General features: G+C 43.8%; 2 protein-coding genes across 4 annotated transcripts in view; both read right to left on the bottom strand.

The window, feature by feature from the left end:
- The window catches only part of ece1 (endothelin converting enzyme 1), a 68,023-nt gene that overhangs the window by 32,746 nt on the left and 17,247 nt on the right, over positions 1–18,030 (bottom strand). Inside the window, exon 2 of one of the 2 annotated variants that reach the window (XM_037532331.1) lies at positions 12,419–12,505. In XM_037532331.1, the coding sequence (XP_037388228.1) occupies positions 12,419–12,505 (87 nt within the window). Of the gene's footprint in view, positions 1–12,418; positions 12,957–18,030 lie in introns of those variants that run through there. The other variant, XM_017686259.2, reaches the window with a different exon arrangement.
- LOC119261928 (conglutin alpha 2-like) lies at positions 13,834–16,727 on the bottom strand. Of its 2 annotated transcripts, none has more exons than XM_037532333.1 (2): positions 15,163–16,727; positions 13,834–15,046 (listed from the first exon to the last, which is right to left on the bottom strand). In XM_037532333.1, exon 2 carries the CDS (start codon positions 14,874–14,876, stop codon positions 14,460–14,462), a length of 417 nt encoding a protein of 138 aa, XP_037388230.1. In that variant the 5' UTR covers positions 14,877–15,046; positions 15,163–16,727; the 3' UTR covers positions 13,834–14,459. The 2 variants fall into 2 exon arrangements, with proteins under 2 accessions (XP_037388230.1, XP_037388229.1); XM_037532332.1 differs by having other exon boundaries at positions 13,834–15,264; positions 15,507–16,727.

Below are 18,030 nucleotides of genomic sequence, written 5' to 3'. Positions count from 1 at the left end.
ACTTGTTTAGTTTTTTTTATCTTGGTTTGGAATTTTCTGAACTTGGTGAGCAGGTTATACATATCCAGTCCACAGCCAAGCTACAGTGATTTGGATTTTCATATGTCGGTTATGGTGATTAGAGTGATTAGGGGACTATCAGTCACAGCTTGCCTACCATATTGGTGGCGGGGTGTGCTTAATTATGTAATTGAATACTATGATTGACCAATTAGATCAATAAGTTACAACTGAGAACGGAGCCCAAAACGATTCATTGTACAACCATTAATTCTGCTCACCAGCTGACTGGTTGAGATGCGTTCTAACTGTGCTGTTATTTTACCATAACATCATAAACACCATCACTCTGCTGAGATGCTGTTGCTAAGCAACGATTCTGACAGCTGTAGGAGACGCTGAACGTTTTTACTTCTTACTTTGCCACAAACAGAAAACGGACACTAAATTCCCAAACTGTCGTCACCACTGAGCAGCTTTTCAGTCGGCAGCTGTGACAGAAGAACAGCTGAACAACCTGGAATCAGCCAGAAATGAACCCAACACCATTCGCCAGACGTGTCTGATCTTCAGAGTCGGACCAAATCAGACTGAGCCGTAAAACTGGGCCAATAAAAACAGAAAAGCTGCTCAGTGGCGACGACAGTTTGGGAATTTAGTGTAAGGAGCTGGAGAACAAACTGCCGGCTGAGCAGCGAGTGGGCGGAGCTCGTTACTCTGACGTAGCAACAAGCTGCTCGTTAAGGAGCTCTAATTAGGAGGAAGGAGCTGAACATTAAAACATATTAAAGCCGCGTTCACGGCCAGTTTATTCATTTCTTACTGTATTTATTTAACTGCTGTATTAAAGCAGTAGAGACACTCGAGGAGGGAGTTATCACCAATAACATCACGGCTGTGATGATCTACGGACACCAGATCACAGCCGGGATGATATTTCATGATAAAACACTCCCTCTCGGCTTCTACTGCTTAACTGTGGCATTAGTTTTCAGTTTGTATCTGGAAAATGGTCCCACATTCCCCAGCATGAAAGTCTTCCACTGAAGATGACTCTCTTGGTGGGAATCTGTAGGGATTTTGGTTTGTTATGAGTGGGTCAACTGGGTTAACCATTACTCTGGGGTGGATTAACACTGCCTTAAATGACATCAGCCCGTTGCTCCACCGCAGGGTGAAGGAACTTTAATCTCGGCTTGTACACAAGACACCGTTCCCTGTTATTTACTCACCACCTCCAGATCTCTCTGCAAAAACGTCATTTAAATGTCTGGAACGTCTAGATTCATTGTCATCTTGCTGTAAAGTAAATAAAAGTAAATATTTATTTAAATGTAGTTGTATAACAACAGTTTTGTAATGAATTGCATTCACGTTTCAGTTGATTCACTTCTTTTTATCTCCTACTTACAAACACAAACGGGCTACAGGTTAAAAGTTTAGAATCTCCACTTGAGCTGTGAGAACGAATAATTAACAATGTAAGAGGGTAAGAGGCCATTTAAGGCGTGTGCATGGAGAGCCAGACTATGTATGAGTGTAATTTGTAGGTATCAGATTTACGTAATAATAATGTAGGGAGGCTTAAGGATGTTTGATTTAAATGAGCCACTCTGCTTAGTAAGAAAACTGCGGACAAATCCAGATAAATTACCTTTAACTGTTGTAATGCAGAGTCATTTCCTTAGAGCTCAGCTCTCTGTAAGCCGGCCCAGTATAAAAAGCCAGACAACACGGCAGCACGAATGGAAGCATGTTCTGTTTCAGCGTCTGCTGAATTATTCGAGGTTTCTTTTTTTATGTGGTTGCAGGGAGGGAAAATTCAAGGTTTCAATAAAGGATGTTCAGGACACTTAATACCTCAGATGAACCTGAGAAAATATGTAAAGAACGGCTCGGGATAATGAGGCTCAGGCTTTCAACAACAAAATAAATAAATAAAATAAAACCATTGACAAGAAGGAGAGAAAGAGCAGGAGTAAAGGCGTCTCAGATCTTCAGGAAGAAGTTAAAAGCCACAGATGTTTGCACTAAAAATCCAACCTGTGAAAGCTCAAAATAACTTCTATTTCCACAGGGGATGAAACCCCTCGTCACTGGGGTGGAACCTTTAAAGGAAGGGATGCGTCGAGATTATTTTAAGCCCAAGTACAAGCATGTTGTTTTCAGTATTTACTGATACCGAGTTCGATACCACACCAGTGAACAACTTAGAAAAGTTGTAAGTAAAAACAGTGAAAAGCTGTTTTTAAAGTACATTTAATAGTTTTGATCCTTGATCCTCATCAGTCTCTTCCAACAATAGCTTCTGTAGCAGAGCAACAACAGGAATCACACTGAGCTGTAGCTGAATGTCCTCTAAATCCAGACATTGTGTGGTTTCAGAAATTAGGTTCTTCAGTGACTAATACTGCATTGCACAAAGCCTGCGTTGTTTATACCCACAAATCTGACTGATTTGTATGTGAAGGACAGCACTTAGACAATCTGTACACCCGAGTACTGAACAAACATGCTGAGAAACTGAAAATCAAAATAATCACTTGCTTTTTCATTATAATACCTTAATTTCACAAAGAAATTATGCAATATTGTTAAAATAATCAAATTTTCCTTTGGAAGTTTATCATTTTATTCATTGTTTAAAAAATCATATTAATCAATGCTCACCACTGCCCTCTGAAGGTGAGGACCCATGACAGGTCTGATTAAAATGTTTTCTTCTTTCTCATATTTACACAAAGTTGCCTCAACTGAATGGATGAAAACAGACAAATTCATATTCTGATATTTATAATGTAAACATATTAAAATGGCTTAAAGTTGATGATTCACTGAAAAGCGAAAAGTAACATATTGAAAAATGTAATGTATAGGTCCAGTTAAGATCTAGCCAAGACTGAGCACAGAGGGGGAGTCCAAATAAAAACAAGGTCTGTCCCCTCAACAACCAGCCACAGATCTATAAAACCTGAACTAAAAAACACATCAATGTTTGAAAAATGTATTTGAAGCACCGAAAATCTGACAAGAACAACATAAATTGTTCGGCTCAAATAACACCCAAAAACCATGATTTTCAGCTTGTTCTGTCTACTGCACCTGCGCATACCTCCACGTTGAGGGGAACCTCAAGACCAAGTCCACATGAAAGCGAGAGAAACCGAGTTACGACCAAGTCCACATGAAAGCGAGAGAAACCGAGTTAAGAGCAAGTCCATATGAAAGCGAGAGAAACAGAGTTAAGAGCAAGTCCATATGAAAGCGAGAGAAACAGAGTTACGACCAAGTCCATATGAAAGCGAGAGAAACAGAGTTACGACCAAGTCCACATGAAAGCGAGAGAAACCGAGTTAAGAGCAAGTCCATATGAAAGCGAGAGAAACAGAGTTAAGAGCAAGTCCATATGAAAGCGAGAGAAACAGAGTTACGACCAAGTCCATACGAAAGCGAGAGAAACCGAGTTACGACCAAGTCCACATGAAAGCGAGAGAAACCGAGTTAAGAGCAAGTCCATATGAAAGCGAGAGAAACAGAGTTAAGAGCAAGTCCATATGAAAGCGAGAGAAACCGAGTTACGACCAAGTCCATACGAAAGCGAGAGAAACCGAGTTACGACCAAGTCCATACGAAAGCGAGAGAAACCGAGTTACGACCAAGTCCATCCGAAAGCGAGAGAAACCGAGTTACGACCAAGTCCATATGAAAGCGAGAGAAACCGAGTTACGACCAAGTCCATACGAAAGCGAGAGAAACCGAGTTACGACCAAGTCCATACGAAAGCGAGAGAAACCGAGTTACGACCAAGTCCATACGAAAGCGAGAGAAACCGAGTTACGACCAAGTCCACATGAAAGCGAGAGAAACCGAGTTAAGAGCAAGTCCATATGAAAGCGAGAGAAACCGAGTTACGACCAAGTCCATACGAAAGCGAGAGAAACCGAGTTACGACCAAGTCCATACGAAAGCGAGAGAAACCGAGTTACGACCAAGTCCACATGAAAGCGAGAGAAACCGAGTTAAGAGCAAGTCCATATGAAAGCGAGAGTCCATATGAGGGACAAACTAAGTCAAGACCAAAATATAAAAAATTCAAGTCCTCTTCAAGACCAAGCTGTTACTGTCTTTAGCTCTTTCCAGTACAACCTACTGGAAAAATGTAAAGGAAGAATTTTCTCTGTGCAAAAACACAAAAATACCTTCTATTTATACCAATGTGTACACTATTTATACAATGGTGTTAAAATTAGATATTGATATATTTGAGGCCGTTTTTGAGCGTGCCCAATGCCAAAAGTTGGCTAGGGGGGCATCAATGGCTGTGCAGCAGAGGAACTCCATTCTTTGGAGTGACGGAGCTCAATCCAGTACCTGAGATGATCTGGACTGATGTTTGTGATCCACAACTGATCCTCCAATATCAGTAGCTGACCTCACTAATGCTTTCGTGACTGAATGCACTGAATGTCTCCCAATATATAATAAGCCTTCTCAGAAGAGTAGAGGCTGTTACTGCAGCAAATGGGGGACAATTGTTCTATTAATACCCTCGATTTCAGAACAAACAATTGCTGAGCTGGTGTCTACAAACTCTGAGAGACTACTTCATTTCAGAATTGATTCATGTGGAAGTTATACATGCTCACAGTAAAGGAGGTGAATTCAAATTAATCCAGTATGCAGAAAGAACAAGAAGTACTCATTGAAGCTCCAGAAGGATTTGCTTATCTCTGTCCATGTAAAGGTCTGTTTGCTTTTACAGGGACCTCAAGCGCATATCCTGTACGGCTTAGATATTGCAAGATACATGGCCAAAAGTATGTGGACATCCCTCTTATTAATGGAGTCCAGTTGTTTCAACCACACCCACTGCGAACAGGTGTATAAAATCAAGCAAATAGCCATGCAGTCCCCATAAAACAGACACTGGAAGTAGAAGGAGTCGTACTGAAGTGTTCCGTAACTTTAAACGTAGCTCTGTCATAGGATGGCACCTCTGCTTAAGCATGTTTGTCAAATTTCTTGCCTGCTAAAGCTGCCCCTGACAACTGTAAGTGCTATTATTGTAAAATGGAATCTTCTAGGAAAAACAACTCAGCCACGAAGCAGGAGGCTATACGGACTCAAAGCGTGGGGCCACCAAGCCCTGAAGCATGCAGCATATAACAATGGCCTGTCCTCTGTTGTGCCTCTGCAGCTTCATGAAATGAGTTGACAGAACAGCTGCACACAAGCCTAAGATCACTATGCGCAATGCCAAGTGTCAGATGTAATGGTGAAAAGCGCCACTACTGGACTCTGGAGCAGTGGAAATGTGTTCTGTGTAGTGACGAATCAGCTTCTCTATTGGTCGGTCTGATGGACGAGTCTGGGTTGGGCGAATGCCAGGAGAACGGACCTGCCTGACTGCACTGTGCCAGCTGTAAAGTTTGGTGGAGGAGGGATGATGATACAGGGCCGTTTTTCAGGGATTGGTCTAGAACACTTAATTCCAGTGAAGCGAATCTTAAGGCTTCAGCAGAACAAGACATTTTGGACAATTGTAGCTTCCAACTTTGGGGAACAGTTTGGAAAAGAACCTTTCCTGTTCCAGCTGGACTGAGACCCAGTGACCAAAGCAGCTCCATAAAGTCAGGCTGGGTGAGTTTGGTGTGGAAGAACTTGACCGACCCTCACAGAGTCCTGACCTCAACCCCATCCAACACCTTTGGGATGAACTAGAACGGAGACTGCAAGCCAGACCCTCTCGTCCAACATCAGCGTCTGACCTCACAAATGCTCTTCTGGTTGAACAGGCAGAAATTCCCACAGACTCTTTCCATCTTTTAGGAAGATTCCTAGAAGAGTGGAAGCTGTTAGAGCTGCAAAGGGGACCAACTCCATATTAATGCCTATGGATTTAGAATGGGATTCATAACAGCTCCTGTATGCGTGACGTGGAGGTTTCCCAATATTTTTGTCCATATGGAGTATCAGCCAATACGTCAGTTCACTGGGAATAAACAGTTATTTTGTGATTATTATAAAGGGTTCCAGCTGTCTCGTGGGCTGATGGGAAATAAAGCTGGTTCATGCTCGGGTCAGTACTTGTTTTCAGTGTGCAGGTACCGAGCGAATGTTTCTTTACTAAACCCTGCAGTGAAATGTGCGAGTTTGTGATTATTTAACAAGAATTAACCACAGAAAGTGGAGAAGCTGTTGACTTGAGATCAGGTTAAAAAAAGCCTCTGATGTAGCCGTGCAGCGCCACATGTAATATCCACCTAAACTGTGTTGTGCCGGGTCACCGTCATGGTCAGTGGACGAGCAGCTGGACGCATATATGATCATCGCCTATCTATTCCAATAGAATAAGCAAAGCATCCTGTGCTCCTCTAATGTCCACACGTTCCACACTTTTAAAGGGGAATTCTGCTGACGGCTCAAAATTAAATAAGATGTAAGCAGAGTCGTTCAGAGTGGTTTGGTGTGAAACGCTCGGTTCTAGATAAACAAACAGTCCGAACTGTTTACTGTGATGGTGGCAGGAACCAGACGTCCACCTCTAAAAGCTCCTTCAAAGGAATTCAGTACATGATATGGTCATGAATGCAGTGCCTGATGTCCGAGACACTGTTTTACTCAAGGTTTGCGGTAAGAATTGCCTAAATGGCCTAAAACCTGCACATACTTAAAAGCCGTTCATGGAGGAGCTGTTCATGTACGACACTGTGAGGCAAAGTGGCCCCCAAACAATATATATATATAAGTTTAGAATATATATAGAAGTAGAGAGAGATGGGGCAACAAAGTGTGTGCTAGATGTAGAGAAGTAGGGTGTCCCAGCGGGGTTCAAACCGCCGCTGTACAGACCGGCGGTCCGTGATGTTACTGCTGCGCCACCAGGACACAAAAGCAACCTCTGGGAAGCCCCTCAAGGATAGGAGAACGAATAAAGGCAGGAACGTAGAACAAAGGCGAGCAGTGTGCTCAAACAAAGGCCGAGTTAGAATGGGAAACTAAAAGATAATGACGATGGGATTATGACAGGCAGGCTTGATGCTTCCCTTCACCTGTTTGCTCTTAGAGCAAACACCTTTTGTATGGCTTGGTTTTTTGTTTTCCCTTTTGTGAGTAATTTGGGGGCAATTACTCTCTTCTCAGCCTTCTTTGTGGTTTTGGGCCAGTTTCTGTTCTGTGACGTGACGTGACGTGACGTGACGTGACGTGACGTGACTAAGTGCCGTACCGGTCACCCCTCTACAAAGGTGTGACAAACACTGCCGTTTGCCACAGCTTTATGTAGGGAAGGCCACAGGTGTGTCTGGTTAGCCTGATTAGTCCGTGGTTCCTCGCCGCCTTCGCCCCCTGCTGGCAGCAGGCGGTGCAGACGGGGCATCTTGCCAGCATCGCCCTCTGCTGGCAGCAGGCGGTGCAGATTGGGCACCTTGCTGACATGACCCCCTGCTGGCAGCAGGCGATGCAGCCTGGGCACCTTGCTGCTGTCGCAAAATAACTGCCAAGAATTTGAGAAGAATCAAGCTGAAGCTACCAGGAACCCATTATCTTCCAATTCTGTCATATTCCAGAACTGCAGCCTAGCTGGAGTATCAAGAAGTACAAGATGTTCAGCGCTCAGAGACGTGGCCGAGGTAAGGAGGCTGAAACCCACCACCACTGAACAAGACACACAAGCTGAAGTGTCTAGACTGGTCCAAGAAGAATCTGAAGACAGATTTTTCAGAGGTTTTATGGACTGATGAAATGAGAGTGACTCTTGACGGACCAGATGGACGGGTCCGAGGCTGGATCAGTAATAGGACAGAGCTCCACTTCGAGTCAGACGCCAGCAAGTTGGAGGTGGGGTACTAGTATGGGCTGGTATTATTAAAGATGAGCTGGTTGGACCTTTTCGGGTTGAAGATGGGCTCAAAATCAACTCCCAAGCCGACTGCCAGTTTTTAGAAGACACTTTCTTTAAGCAGTGGTCCAGGAAGAATCTGCATCTTTCAAAAAGACGATGATTTTTATGCAGGACATGCTCCATCACATGCATCCAGGTACTCCTCTGCATGGCTCGCCAGTAAAGGCGTTAAAGATGAAAAACCTATGACATGGCTTCCTCACCTGACCTGAACCCAGCTGAGAACCTGTGGGCAGTTCTTAAACGGGAGATTTACAGTGAAGGAAAACAGGACCCCTCTCTGAACAGGGTCTGGGAGGCTGCGGTCGCTGCTGCAAAGAAGTTGATCGTCAACAGATAAAGAAACTGACCGACTCCATGAATGGAAGGCTTATCACTGTTATTGAAAAGAAGGGCGGCTGTACTGGTCACTGATTTTTTTATTTTATTTCTCAGAAATGTTCATTGGAAAGTTTTGAGTTGTTTGTTTATAATTCTCACTTGAACAGATGAAAATAAAGTGAGATGGGAAAATGTTTTTCATTTAGCTGCGTAATAATTCTGCACCATTATAGTTTCCCAATAAATGTGCACATATATATATAGATATTCTCCTTAGAAAGCCAAAACCTCACTTTTACTTTCTTAAACATTCATGTTTGAGGTTTATTAACATTTTGGATTAACCGAGAGCGCTGAAGCTGCTCATTAATGAAATTAATCCTCAAAAATAAGACTTGCCTAATAATTGTGCGCACAGTGTATTAGATGTAATATTCTAATAAAATTATTAATTAATCATAGAGCTGAAGTTATACACACACACACACACACACACACATAGTATATATATAGTCGCAAGCAAGAGTTTGGACACCCTGCGCAACAGAAAGCAACACATCCGAACACCTTAATGCACAGTATCTGTTTATATTTAACAAACTGAGGGAAAAACACGTAAAATGAGGCCTGAATAAACATCATAACACACTTCATATTTTGTGTTAGGTTTTTTTATCATAAACTCAGCAAATAAAAGGAAATCATGCACTAAATTTGAGAAAGTTAGCGTAGTGAAGTCCCTGTGACGCGTCAACTTATTTTCATTTAGAAAATCAGTCAAATACGTCATTTGACTGACGGTCACACAGCTGTGCCCTACCAACAAGTAGCTTCCATAGAACTGACTGCATTCTGGTTTTATGTACCAGAACCATAATTCGTTATTTATATGACTGTTTTCCAACCTCTCTTTATCCTTTAGCGTCCAACAGACTGCTTTGGTTACCATGGCTGTAAGACCGATATATGTAAATACACTCTATTCTGATTTCAAAAAGCACTCCAGGCTGAAACACCTCTTATAACTTCAGCGTGAATGGGTGGGGCTAAACTGCTGTAAGCCGAATAGGTGGAGAAGTGTAAATGATATCATGATATTATAAAAACACTGAATTCAAAATGGGCTCAAGTGAGTTATACATGTTTTATATGAACTAGGTTTCCATACATTTGCTTATTCGACAAAAAAAGCATTTTTATGCATTTGGAACAAATGAAAGAGGAAAGACCTTTAAAGTAAAAGGGATTTATTCTATCTGGACTTAAAAATGAAGCATTTCTAGGTATGAAAAAGAAAAGAAAGGTTTTATTTTGCGCTTCTAATCCAGCACAGATGTGTAAAGCCGTCAGGAAACAGCACGGAAATGTGTCTCTATGGTGGTAACAGCTTATCTTCACAGCAATCAGCCCTTTGCTGCCTAGTCGAGCTTAATGCTTATGGAGTAAGAACTACAGAACAGGCCAAACGTCCTACGGAGCCCAGGAGCGAATGTTTTGCACGTTTTCTTTTATTTGTGGTCACGATTTATCAAATCGTTCCCTCGTTTGATTTTTAACGGAACACACGTTGTTTACTTTTTTGATTCGTGCGCAAAATCAATGTTGTAGATGTTTGTCCTGAGCAGGAGTAACTAACAGCTCCCTGACGCTGGGGTCTGACGTGTTAGACTGATGTGATGATGGACATCAGGTCTGACTCTGATTTGGGGGGTTATGAGGAAACTGCAGCCCCTCTTCTCAGCAAACGGGCCCTCAGATTCATCAGCGCAGCTGCAGTTTGGTGGAGAAATGAAGGAAGACAATAAACTACAACCACAATCTTCACCAAACTGCATTTTCTACTGATCATATTTAAGATACAGATGCAGCGCAGCTGCTGCGGCATTAGAGACCGTCACATAATTACAGGAAGAAATGGTCAGCGTCGACGTTTCAACAAACTCAAATGAAACGCACGCACAAACCTTCACGTGGGACGAGGTCAAACGGCGTGAGGGTAACAGATCTATGCATTAGACGTGGATATATTAACGTGGGGCTGTTGAAACGCTGATCATTTCGTCCTGTAATTGTGTGATGGTCTCTAACACCGCCATTTGACCGGGAGCAGAAACACCGGCGGCCGTTTGCTGTGAAGGAGCTGCAGTTTCCTCATAACCCCTCAAAATCAAAACCTAATGAGCATCTCTGTTTAGGATCTCATCAGTCTAACCCATCAGGACCCGTCAGACAGGGTCAGGGAGCTGCTACCAAAATACAAATAACGTGCATTCAGGTAAAAAGAAATCACCAGGGTTAAAAGAAAACGAGAGAACGGATTCGAAAATCTGGATCACGAATAAAAAAAACGCACCCATGAAGTAAAGAAAACGGAAAAGAGAAAACGTGCGTGCGAACTGCAAAACATTAGAATTTTAAAATGTTTTAAAGTTTTAAAGCAGAGTTCTGAAGTTTTAAAGTAGTGATTTAAAGTAGAATTTTAATGTTTTAAAATAGAGTTTTAAAGTAGAGCTTTAAAGTAATGTTTAAAGTTTTAAAGTAGAGTTTTAAAGTTTTAAAGTAGTTTTTAAAGTTTTAAAGTAGTTTTAAAGTTTTAAAGCAGAGTTCTGAAGTTTTATAGTGATTTAAAGTAGAATTTTAATGTTTTAAAATAGAGTTTTAAAGTAGAGCTTTAAAGTAATGTTTAAAGTTTTAAAGTAGAGTTTTAAAGTTTTAAAGTAGTTTTTAAAGTTTTAAAGTACAGTTTTAAAGTTTTAAAGCAGAGTTCTGAAGATTTAAAGTAGAATTTTAATGTTTTAAAATAGAGTTTTAAAGTAGAGCTTTAAAGTAATGTTTAAAGTTTTAAAGTAGAGTTTTAAAGTTTTAAAGTAGTTTTTAAAGTTTTAAAGTACAGTTTTAAAGTTTTAAAGCAGAGTTCTGAAGATTTAAAGTAGAATTTTAATGTTTTAAAATAGAGTTTTAAAGTAGAGCTTTAAAGTAATGTTTAAAGTTTTAAAGTAGAGTTTTAAAGTTTTAAAGTAGTTTTTAAAGTTTTAAAGTACAGTTTTAAAGTTTTAAAGCAGAGTTCTGAAGATTTAAAGTAGAATTTTAATGTTTTAAAATAGAGTTTTAAAGTAGAGCTTTAAAGTAATGTTTAAAGTTTTAAAGTAGAGTTTTATAGTTTTAAAGTAGTGTTTTAAAGTTTTGAAGTAGTTTTTAAAGTTTTAAAGTAGATTTCTGAAGTTTTAAAGCAGTGATTTAAAGTAGAGTTTTAATGTTTTAAAATAGTTTTAAAGTTTTAAAGTAGAGTTTTATAGTTTTAAAGTAGAGTTTTAAAGTTTTTAAGTTTAAAGTAGGGTTTTAAATTTTAAAGTAGGATTTGAAAGTTTTAAAGTAGAATTTTAAAGTTTAAAGTAGAGTTTTAAAGTACAGTTTTATTGTTTTAAAAATTGAGTTTTAAGTTTTAAAACTTAAGTTTTAAAGTAGTGTTTTAAAGCTTTAAAGTAGAATTTTAATGTTTTAAAGTTTGGCACATGAACACTTTGCCTGCTGCCGGAGACACTCTTTCACGATAGTTTTGTCATTAAAAAAAATAAAAAATCCATCCAAATATGGATTTTTTACAAACATGGTACAGAGGTACACGCAGAGCATTGTAAGGTTCAAGCTTAGCATACAAAGAAAGCTTATACGAGTCTAGATTTTACCCCGTTATTCTCGCCTATTCTAGTTTTTATTTACACCAACACAAAGAAAAGCTACACCACACAGTTAATCCATGAAATTCTTACAAATATGCTGCCTGAGGATGATTTATGGTAGTTTAGACACGATTTTGGCTTAAAACAAACTTTATTTTAAAGAGATCTACAGCAGAGAGGCACAGAAGGAAGAGGGAGGTGTTGTAGGAAGGAAAACAGTAAAGATTATTGGATTTTAAACTACTTTCCCATAATCAATATTACATATAAAAGCTCATGTAGGTTCACTGTTCATTCCAGGTGTGCGCTCTCCTGGTTACCATCCCCGCCACTGTAGTTTTCACAGCAGTGGATGATTTCATGTTAAACCGCCGTGAATGACTTTGTTTACATCTCAGCAATTTAATTATGCAGGTAGACCCCCCCCCATTAGCCTGACCCCTGGCAGGGTCAATTCTTCTATCTGTGATAGAAGACGAAACACACGGGCCGAGAAAAGGAAGCACAGTCTTACCTGCACAGTCGAGGCGTGATACACTCCGTCCGAGGTGGTGTCAATCAGGTCCTCTTCATCCAACGTCGCCCGCTTGTAGGACGACATCTGAAAGGTTAAATGGAGGAAAGATTCCCTTAGAGCTTCCATACCAACCAGCAGCAAGTCTTCAGCTCAGCCTGGGTCAGAACGCGAGTCTTAAACAGTCTACTGGAATATCCTGATAACAGGGGCCATCAGACCGACTGTGTCATATCAGGTCCAACAGACCAGAGGAAACACTCTGGTCACTGGATATGAGGGTGTGGGGGGGCTTTCCTTCACCTCCCCCCAACCTCCTGCCTACCAAAACGCGTCTGTCGGCTCCTCTCGGGGGTTTAAGCTCGGTCAGAAGTGAAACGTGTGCTATCTTTGTTTCCTTTATCTTCTTGTTTTAGGTCCTTGTTTTAGTTTGAACTTTCTCCCCTCAAGCCCAGGCACTCAGGAAAAACAGGAAGGAGAGAGAGGGACTTGATCAACTTGTGTAGAGAGTGTGAGAGAAAGGGCGTGCGTGTGTGTGCTTGTGTATTTGAGTGTGTGTGTGTGTGTGTGTGTGTGTGTGAGTGAGAGAGAGAGAGAGAGAGAGAGAGAGAGAGAGAGAGAGCATTCCAGTGTGGTTTCATTTAGAACAGGGAGGGAACTTTTGGAGTTTGGGACACGCCCACCCTTCCCTGTGCTCTGGCGCCAGTGGGCGGAGTCTCTCACTTGGCCATGCCCACTCAATGCCTTTCGGGCTTGCCTGGGTCACTGTCACCCGATAGTTTGGAAAGCCAGTGACTCCTGTCCACCCTGAGGCATTTAATACAACGTCTGCTCATGTTCTGCCCTTCACTCTCCACCCCGGCTGCTGATCACATACTAATACACATACTACACTAGTGTGTTCCATTCTGAAGGCAGCTGCCTCGCTCGTCACTGCCTTCTAAGGCAGCTCTCTTATTGGGCAGCATCTAACTGAAAAGGGACCTTGTAGGCCTCGCATTGGGGACAGCGCTTCAGAGCCATCAAACGCCTTAATGGTCACTGCGCTGTTCATGTTTTATCTGTTTACTCGCAGTCGCTGGTTAGTTTACACGCCCCTCCACTAAAGGTGGATCAGCTCAGGGTAGAAGGACGGCTCCGACTCTACAGCAGCCGTTTCCCTGCATCCACACTGCTGTGAGATTGTGTATCTGAAGAACAGCTGATTTAAGGAGTCATATCCATCGGTATATACTCGACTCAGCAGCCCAGAGAAACACAGATGATCACGACTGTTCGTTTATAAACCATTTCAGTTCATCCACCTTTAATCAACCTGCTTTATTTCTAACACACAAAGGATGAACAGTAACGTTCCGGTTAATTCTGGACAAAATGCATCAGAAACAGGGGAAAAAGGGATCCACCACAATCTGTTAAACAGCTAATATGCATTTTATTTGAATCATTATCTGATTTATGAGCTCCTGGTCTGAAATGTATCCGTCGGTTTTCACCTCACGCTGCTGTGGCTGTGGTAAGTACAGCAATAACAAGCGGAGCAGCAGAAACAAGCGTCTGTAGTGTTTATTAAAAACATTTTATTTCTGAGCTTCAACGCCAGTTCCAGTGGTTTTCACCGTTCAGGGAGAACGTCAGTGCCCCAAATACGCTCGGCAAGTCCAGCTGCCTTCGTTCATTCAGCCCAGTTTTCTCCCTGTGACTGCTCCTCTTCCTCAGCACCTCAGACAGCCGCTCCTCCTACTCTGCCCTTCGGACGGCCGCTCCTCCTGCTCGGCCCCTCGGACGGCCGCTCCTCTTGCTCGGCCCCTCAGACGGCATCTCCTCTTGCTCCTCCTCCTCAGCCCCTCGGATGGCTGCTCCTCCTGCTCAGCCCCTCGGATGGTCTCTGCTCTTGCTCCTCCTGCTCGGCCCCTCGGATGGCCGCTCCTCTTGCTCCTCCTGCTCAGCCCCTCGGACGGCCGCTCCTCTTGCTCGGCCCCTTAGACGGCATCTCCTCTTGCTCCTCCTCCTCAGCCCCTCGGATGGCTGCTCCTCCTGCTCAGCCCCTTGGATGGCCTCTGCTCTTGCTCCTCCTGCTCGGCCCCTCGGATGGCCTCTCCTCTTGCTCCTCCTGCTCAGCCCCTCGGACGGCCGCTCCTCCTGCTCGGCCCCTCGGACGGCTGCTCCTCCTGCTCGGCCCCTCGGACGGCCGCTCCTCCTGCTCAGCCTCTCGGACGGCCGCTCCTCCTGCTCGGCCCCTCAGACGGCCGCTCCACTTGCTCCTCCTCCTCAGCCCCTCAGATGGCTGCTTCTCCTGCTCAGCCCCTCGGATGGCCGCTCCTCTTGCTCCTACTGCTCGGCCCCTCGGATGGCCGCTCCTCTTGCTCGGCCCCTCGGATGGCCTCTCCTCTTGCTCGGCCCCTCGGATGGCCTCTGCTCTTACTCGGCCCCTTGGACGGCCTCCCCTCTTGCTCATTGCTCGGCCCCTCGGACGGCCGCTCCTCCTCCTCAGCTCCTCGGATGGCTGCTCCTCCTGTTCGGCCCCTCGGACGGCCGCTCCTCTTGCTCGGCCCCTCGGACGGCCTTTCCTCTTGCTCGGCCCCTCTGACGGCCTCTCCTCTTACTCGGCCCCTTGGACGGCCTCACCTCTTGCTCGGCCCCTCGGACGGCCGCTCCTCTTGCTCGGCCCCTCGGACGGCCTTTCCTCTTGCTCGGCCCCTCTGACGGCCTCTCCTCTTACTCGGCCCCTTGGACGGCCTCACCTCTTGCTCGTTGCTCGGCCCCTCGGATGGCCACTCCTCCTCCTCAGCCCCTCGGATGGCTGCTCCTCCTGCTCGGCCTCTCCGCCGCTGTAGCATTTGTTCCTGAGGACAGAAGAAAATCCCTAAATACTGACACTGAACGCTACTAAACAGTGAACAGCCAGTACTTTAAACCGGACTCTCTCGGTGTGTTTACACGGTTAGCCCGCTGGCTAAGCTAACTAACGCTGGCTTTATCTTACCTTAGCTAACAAGGCCCTACAGCGCTTCCCACCACGCCACCGTGCCGCCTACACAAATACAATTCATCAAACAGCAAAGACAGAAGTGAAGAAGTAACTTACATTCGTAAAATCCTCGGTCAGCAAAAAACGGCCGCTCCTCCGCCCGGCTGCTCAGACCAGAGTGATGGAACTCTCAGGTGAACTGTATTGTGGGACCGCCTTCACCGACAAGGATACATGCGATCCCGCCTTCAGATTTGGTCAAAGTAAGGCACCTTAAAAAGCAGCTGCCTTACTCTGCTTTCCGAATGGGACAGCACTCATCTCGGAAGCGCACAAATGCTGCCTACTTAGGCAGCTGCCTTCCGATTGGAACACACCAGTATTGCACACTAGTGTTTTGGTTCTGTGTTCTAGACTTCACTGGCGCCTGAACTAGTCTAAACTACACAAAGCTTCTTTAGTCTTGCACTGGAGCTTTGAGGCTAACGTAGCTAACAAGGAATGGAAACTTACAGCCACCAGTAAATCATCACACGTTTGCCTTGGAGGTTAAACGATCACAGACAGGCCTGTTTAAGTGGCCTCTGGTGCTGTTTGACACACTGTTTACTATAGAAATGAACAAAAGCACAGACAAAGTCCAGAATTCAAGATGAGTGCTACTGTTTTTAGCTGTATGATGTACGTTTGTCCTTATTCATAGATAAAAGCGCATCACACAGAGTCAGAAACTACATAAGCAAGTCTACACGACTGTCCCGGGTCTTGGTTTTCTGCTGATGTCCTGGTGTACCTGTAAGCACAGCAGGGCTAAAGGGTTTATATACAGTAAGAAGAGTTGCTGAAAAGAACTTTGGGTCAGTAAAGCTAAAGCAGCTGCTATGAAAGAATGCATTTCTGGACAGAACATGGACGGATGAGTCACTTGCACAGATTTATGCAGATTTGCAGAGGCTACTTCACTAAAAAGCATCTTGCATTTGGAGTCTGTACAGTCAGTATTTCTCAATCCACTTAACGCTATTTTATATGACGTAATTTCATATAAAATGCTTTAAACTTTGCTTCTCTTTGAGGTAAGCAGGACTGCAATGATCAAATTCCATAAACTTATAATATAATTGTAAAGTCATCTGAATTATCGATTTACCACGTTTATGAAAACAGGTGTGAACAAAGGTTCAGTGTTTTAGAGCTAATTCAAGCCAAATCTTACCTTGTAGAACACTCAAATACACAACATGGTACTGGAAAGGATATTTAGTTAAATTAACTGAATATTCTATATTTCCAAAAGTTTCCAGTCACCCATCCAAATCACTGAATTCAGGTGTTCCAGTCTCTTCCGTGGCCACAGGTGTATAAAGCCGAGCCCCTAGGCCTGCAGACTGCTTCTACAGACATTAGTGAAAGAATGGGTCGCTCTCAGGAGCTCAGTGAATTCCAGCCTGGTGCCGTGATCGGACGCCACCTGTGCAGCAAGTCCAGTCGTGAAATTTCCTCACTACTAAATATTCCACAGTCCACTGTCAGTGGGATTATAACAAAGTGGAAGCGATTGGGAACGACAGCAACTCAGCCACGAAGTGGTCGGCCACGTAAAATGACAGAGCGGTCAGCGGATGCTGAGGGGCATAGAGCGCAGAGGTCACCAACTTTCTGCAGAGTCCATCACTACAGACCTCCAAGCTTCATGTAGCCTTCAGATCAGCTCAAGAACAGCGTAGAGAGCTTCATGGAATGGGTTTCCATGGCCGAGCAGCTGCATCCAAGCCTTACATCACCAAGCGCAACGCAAAGCGTGGAATGCAGTGGAGTAAAGCGCCGCCACTGGACTCTAGAGCAGTGGAGACGTGTTCTCTGGAGTGACCAATCACGCTTCTCCATCTGGAAATCCGATGGACGAGTCTGGGTTTGGTGGTTGCCAGGAGACGGTACTCGTCTGACTGCATTGTGAGTGTAAAGTTTGGTGGAGGGGGGATCATGGTGTGGGGGTGTTTTTCAGGAGTTGGGCTCGGCCCCTTAGTTCCAGTGAAAGGAGCTCTTAAAGCTTCAGCACCAAGAGGTTTTGGACAATTCCATGCTCCCAACTTTGTGGGAACAGTTTGGGGACGGCCCCTTCCTGCTCCAACATGACTGCACACCAGTGCACAAAGCAGGTCCATAAAGACATGGATGAGCCAGTTTGGTGTGGAAGAACTTGACTGGCCTGCACAGAGTCCTGAAGGCAGATGAGCGAATACTTTTGTCCATACAGTGTATCTTTTTCTGCGTATGAATACAAACTTTTCCGTGTACGCAGTAAATAAAGTGGATGAATCTGAAGTGGATAAACTTCTATCTGTCTATGACAAGATCAGTATCATCTGTAACCAGCAGCGTCACTCAGTCATTCCAACAAGTAAATTAAACAAACAAATCTCAGCACTGAAAACTGTTTGAAGTCCAACACTGCATTCCTCCTCACTATATCAACACTTTCCAAAAGCAGAGCTGCTGCAGCTTCTCCAGTTGGAGCTCTTCTCCCGTCCTGTTTCATCACCTCTTACTGTAAAGTGTGCATGTAAAACAGCTCCAAGGCTGCTGTGTAAACTGTTGGGTGGTATTTGCATAAACAGATGTAAAAATATGCGCCTGCAGT

This window comes from Pygocentrus nattereri, chromosome 21 (assembly GCF_015220715.1).
Source record: "Pygocentrus nattereri isolate fPygNat1 chromosome 21, fPygNat1.pri, whole genome shotgun sequence".
Classification (NCBI taxonomy): Eukaryota; Metazoa; Chordata; class Actinopteri; order Characiformes; family Serrasalmidae; genus Pygocentrus; species Pygocentrus nattereri.
This window is presented reverse-complemented; position numbering and strand designations above follow the sequence as displayed.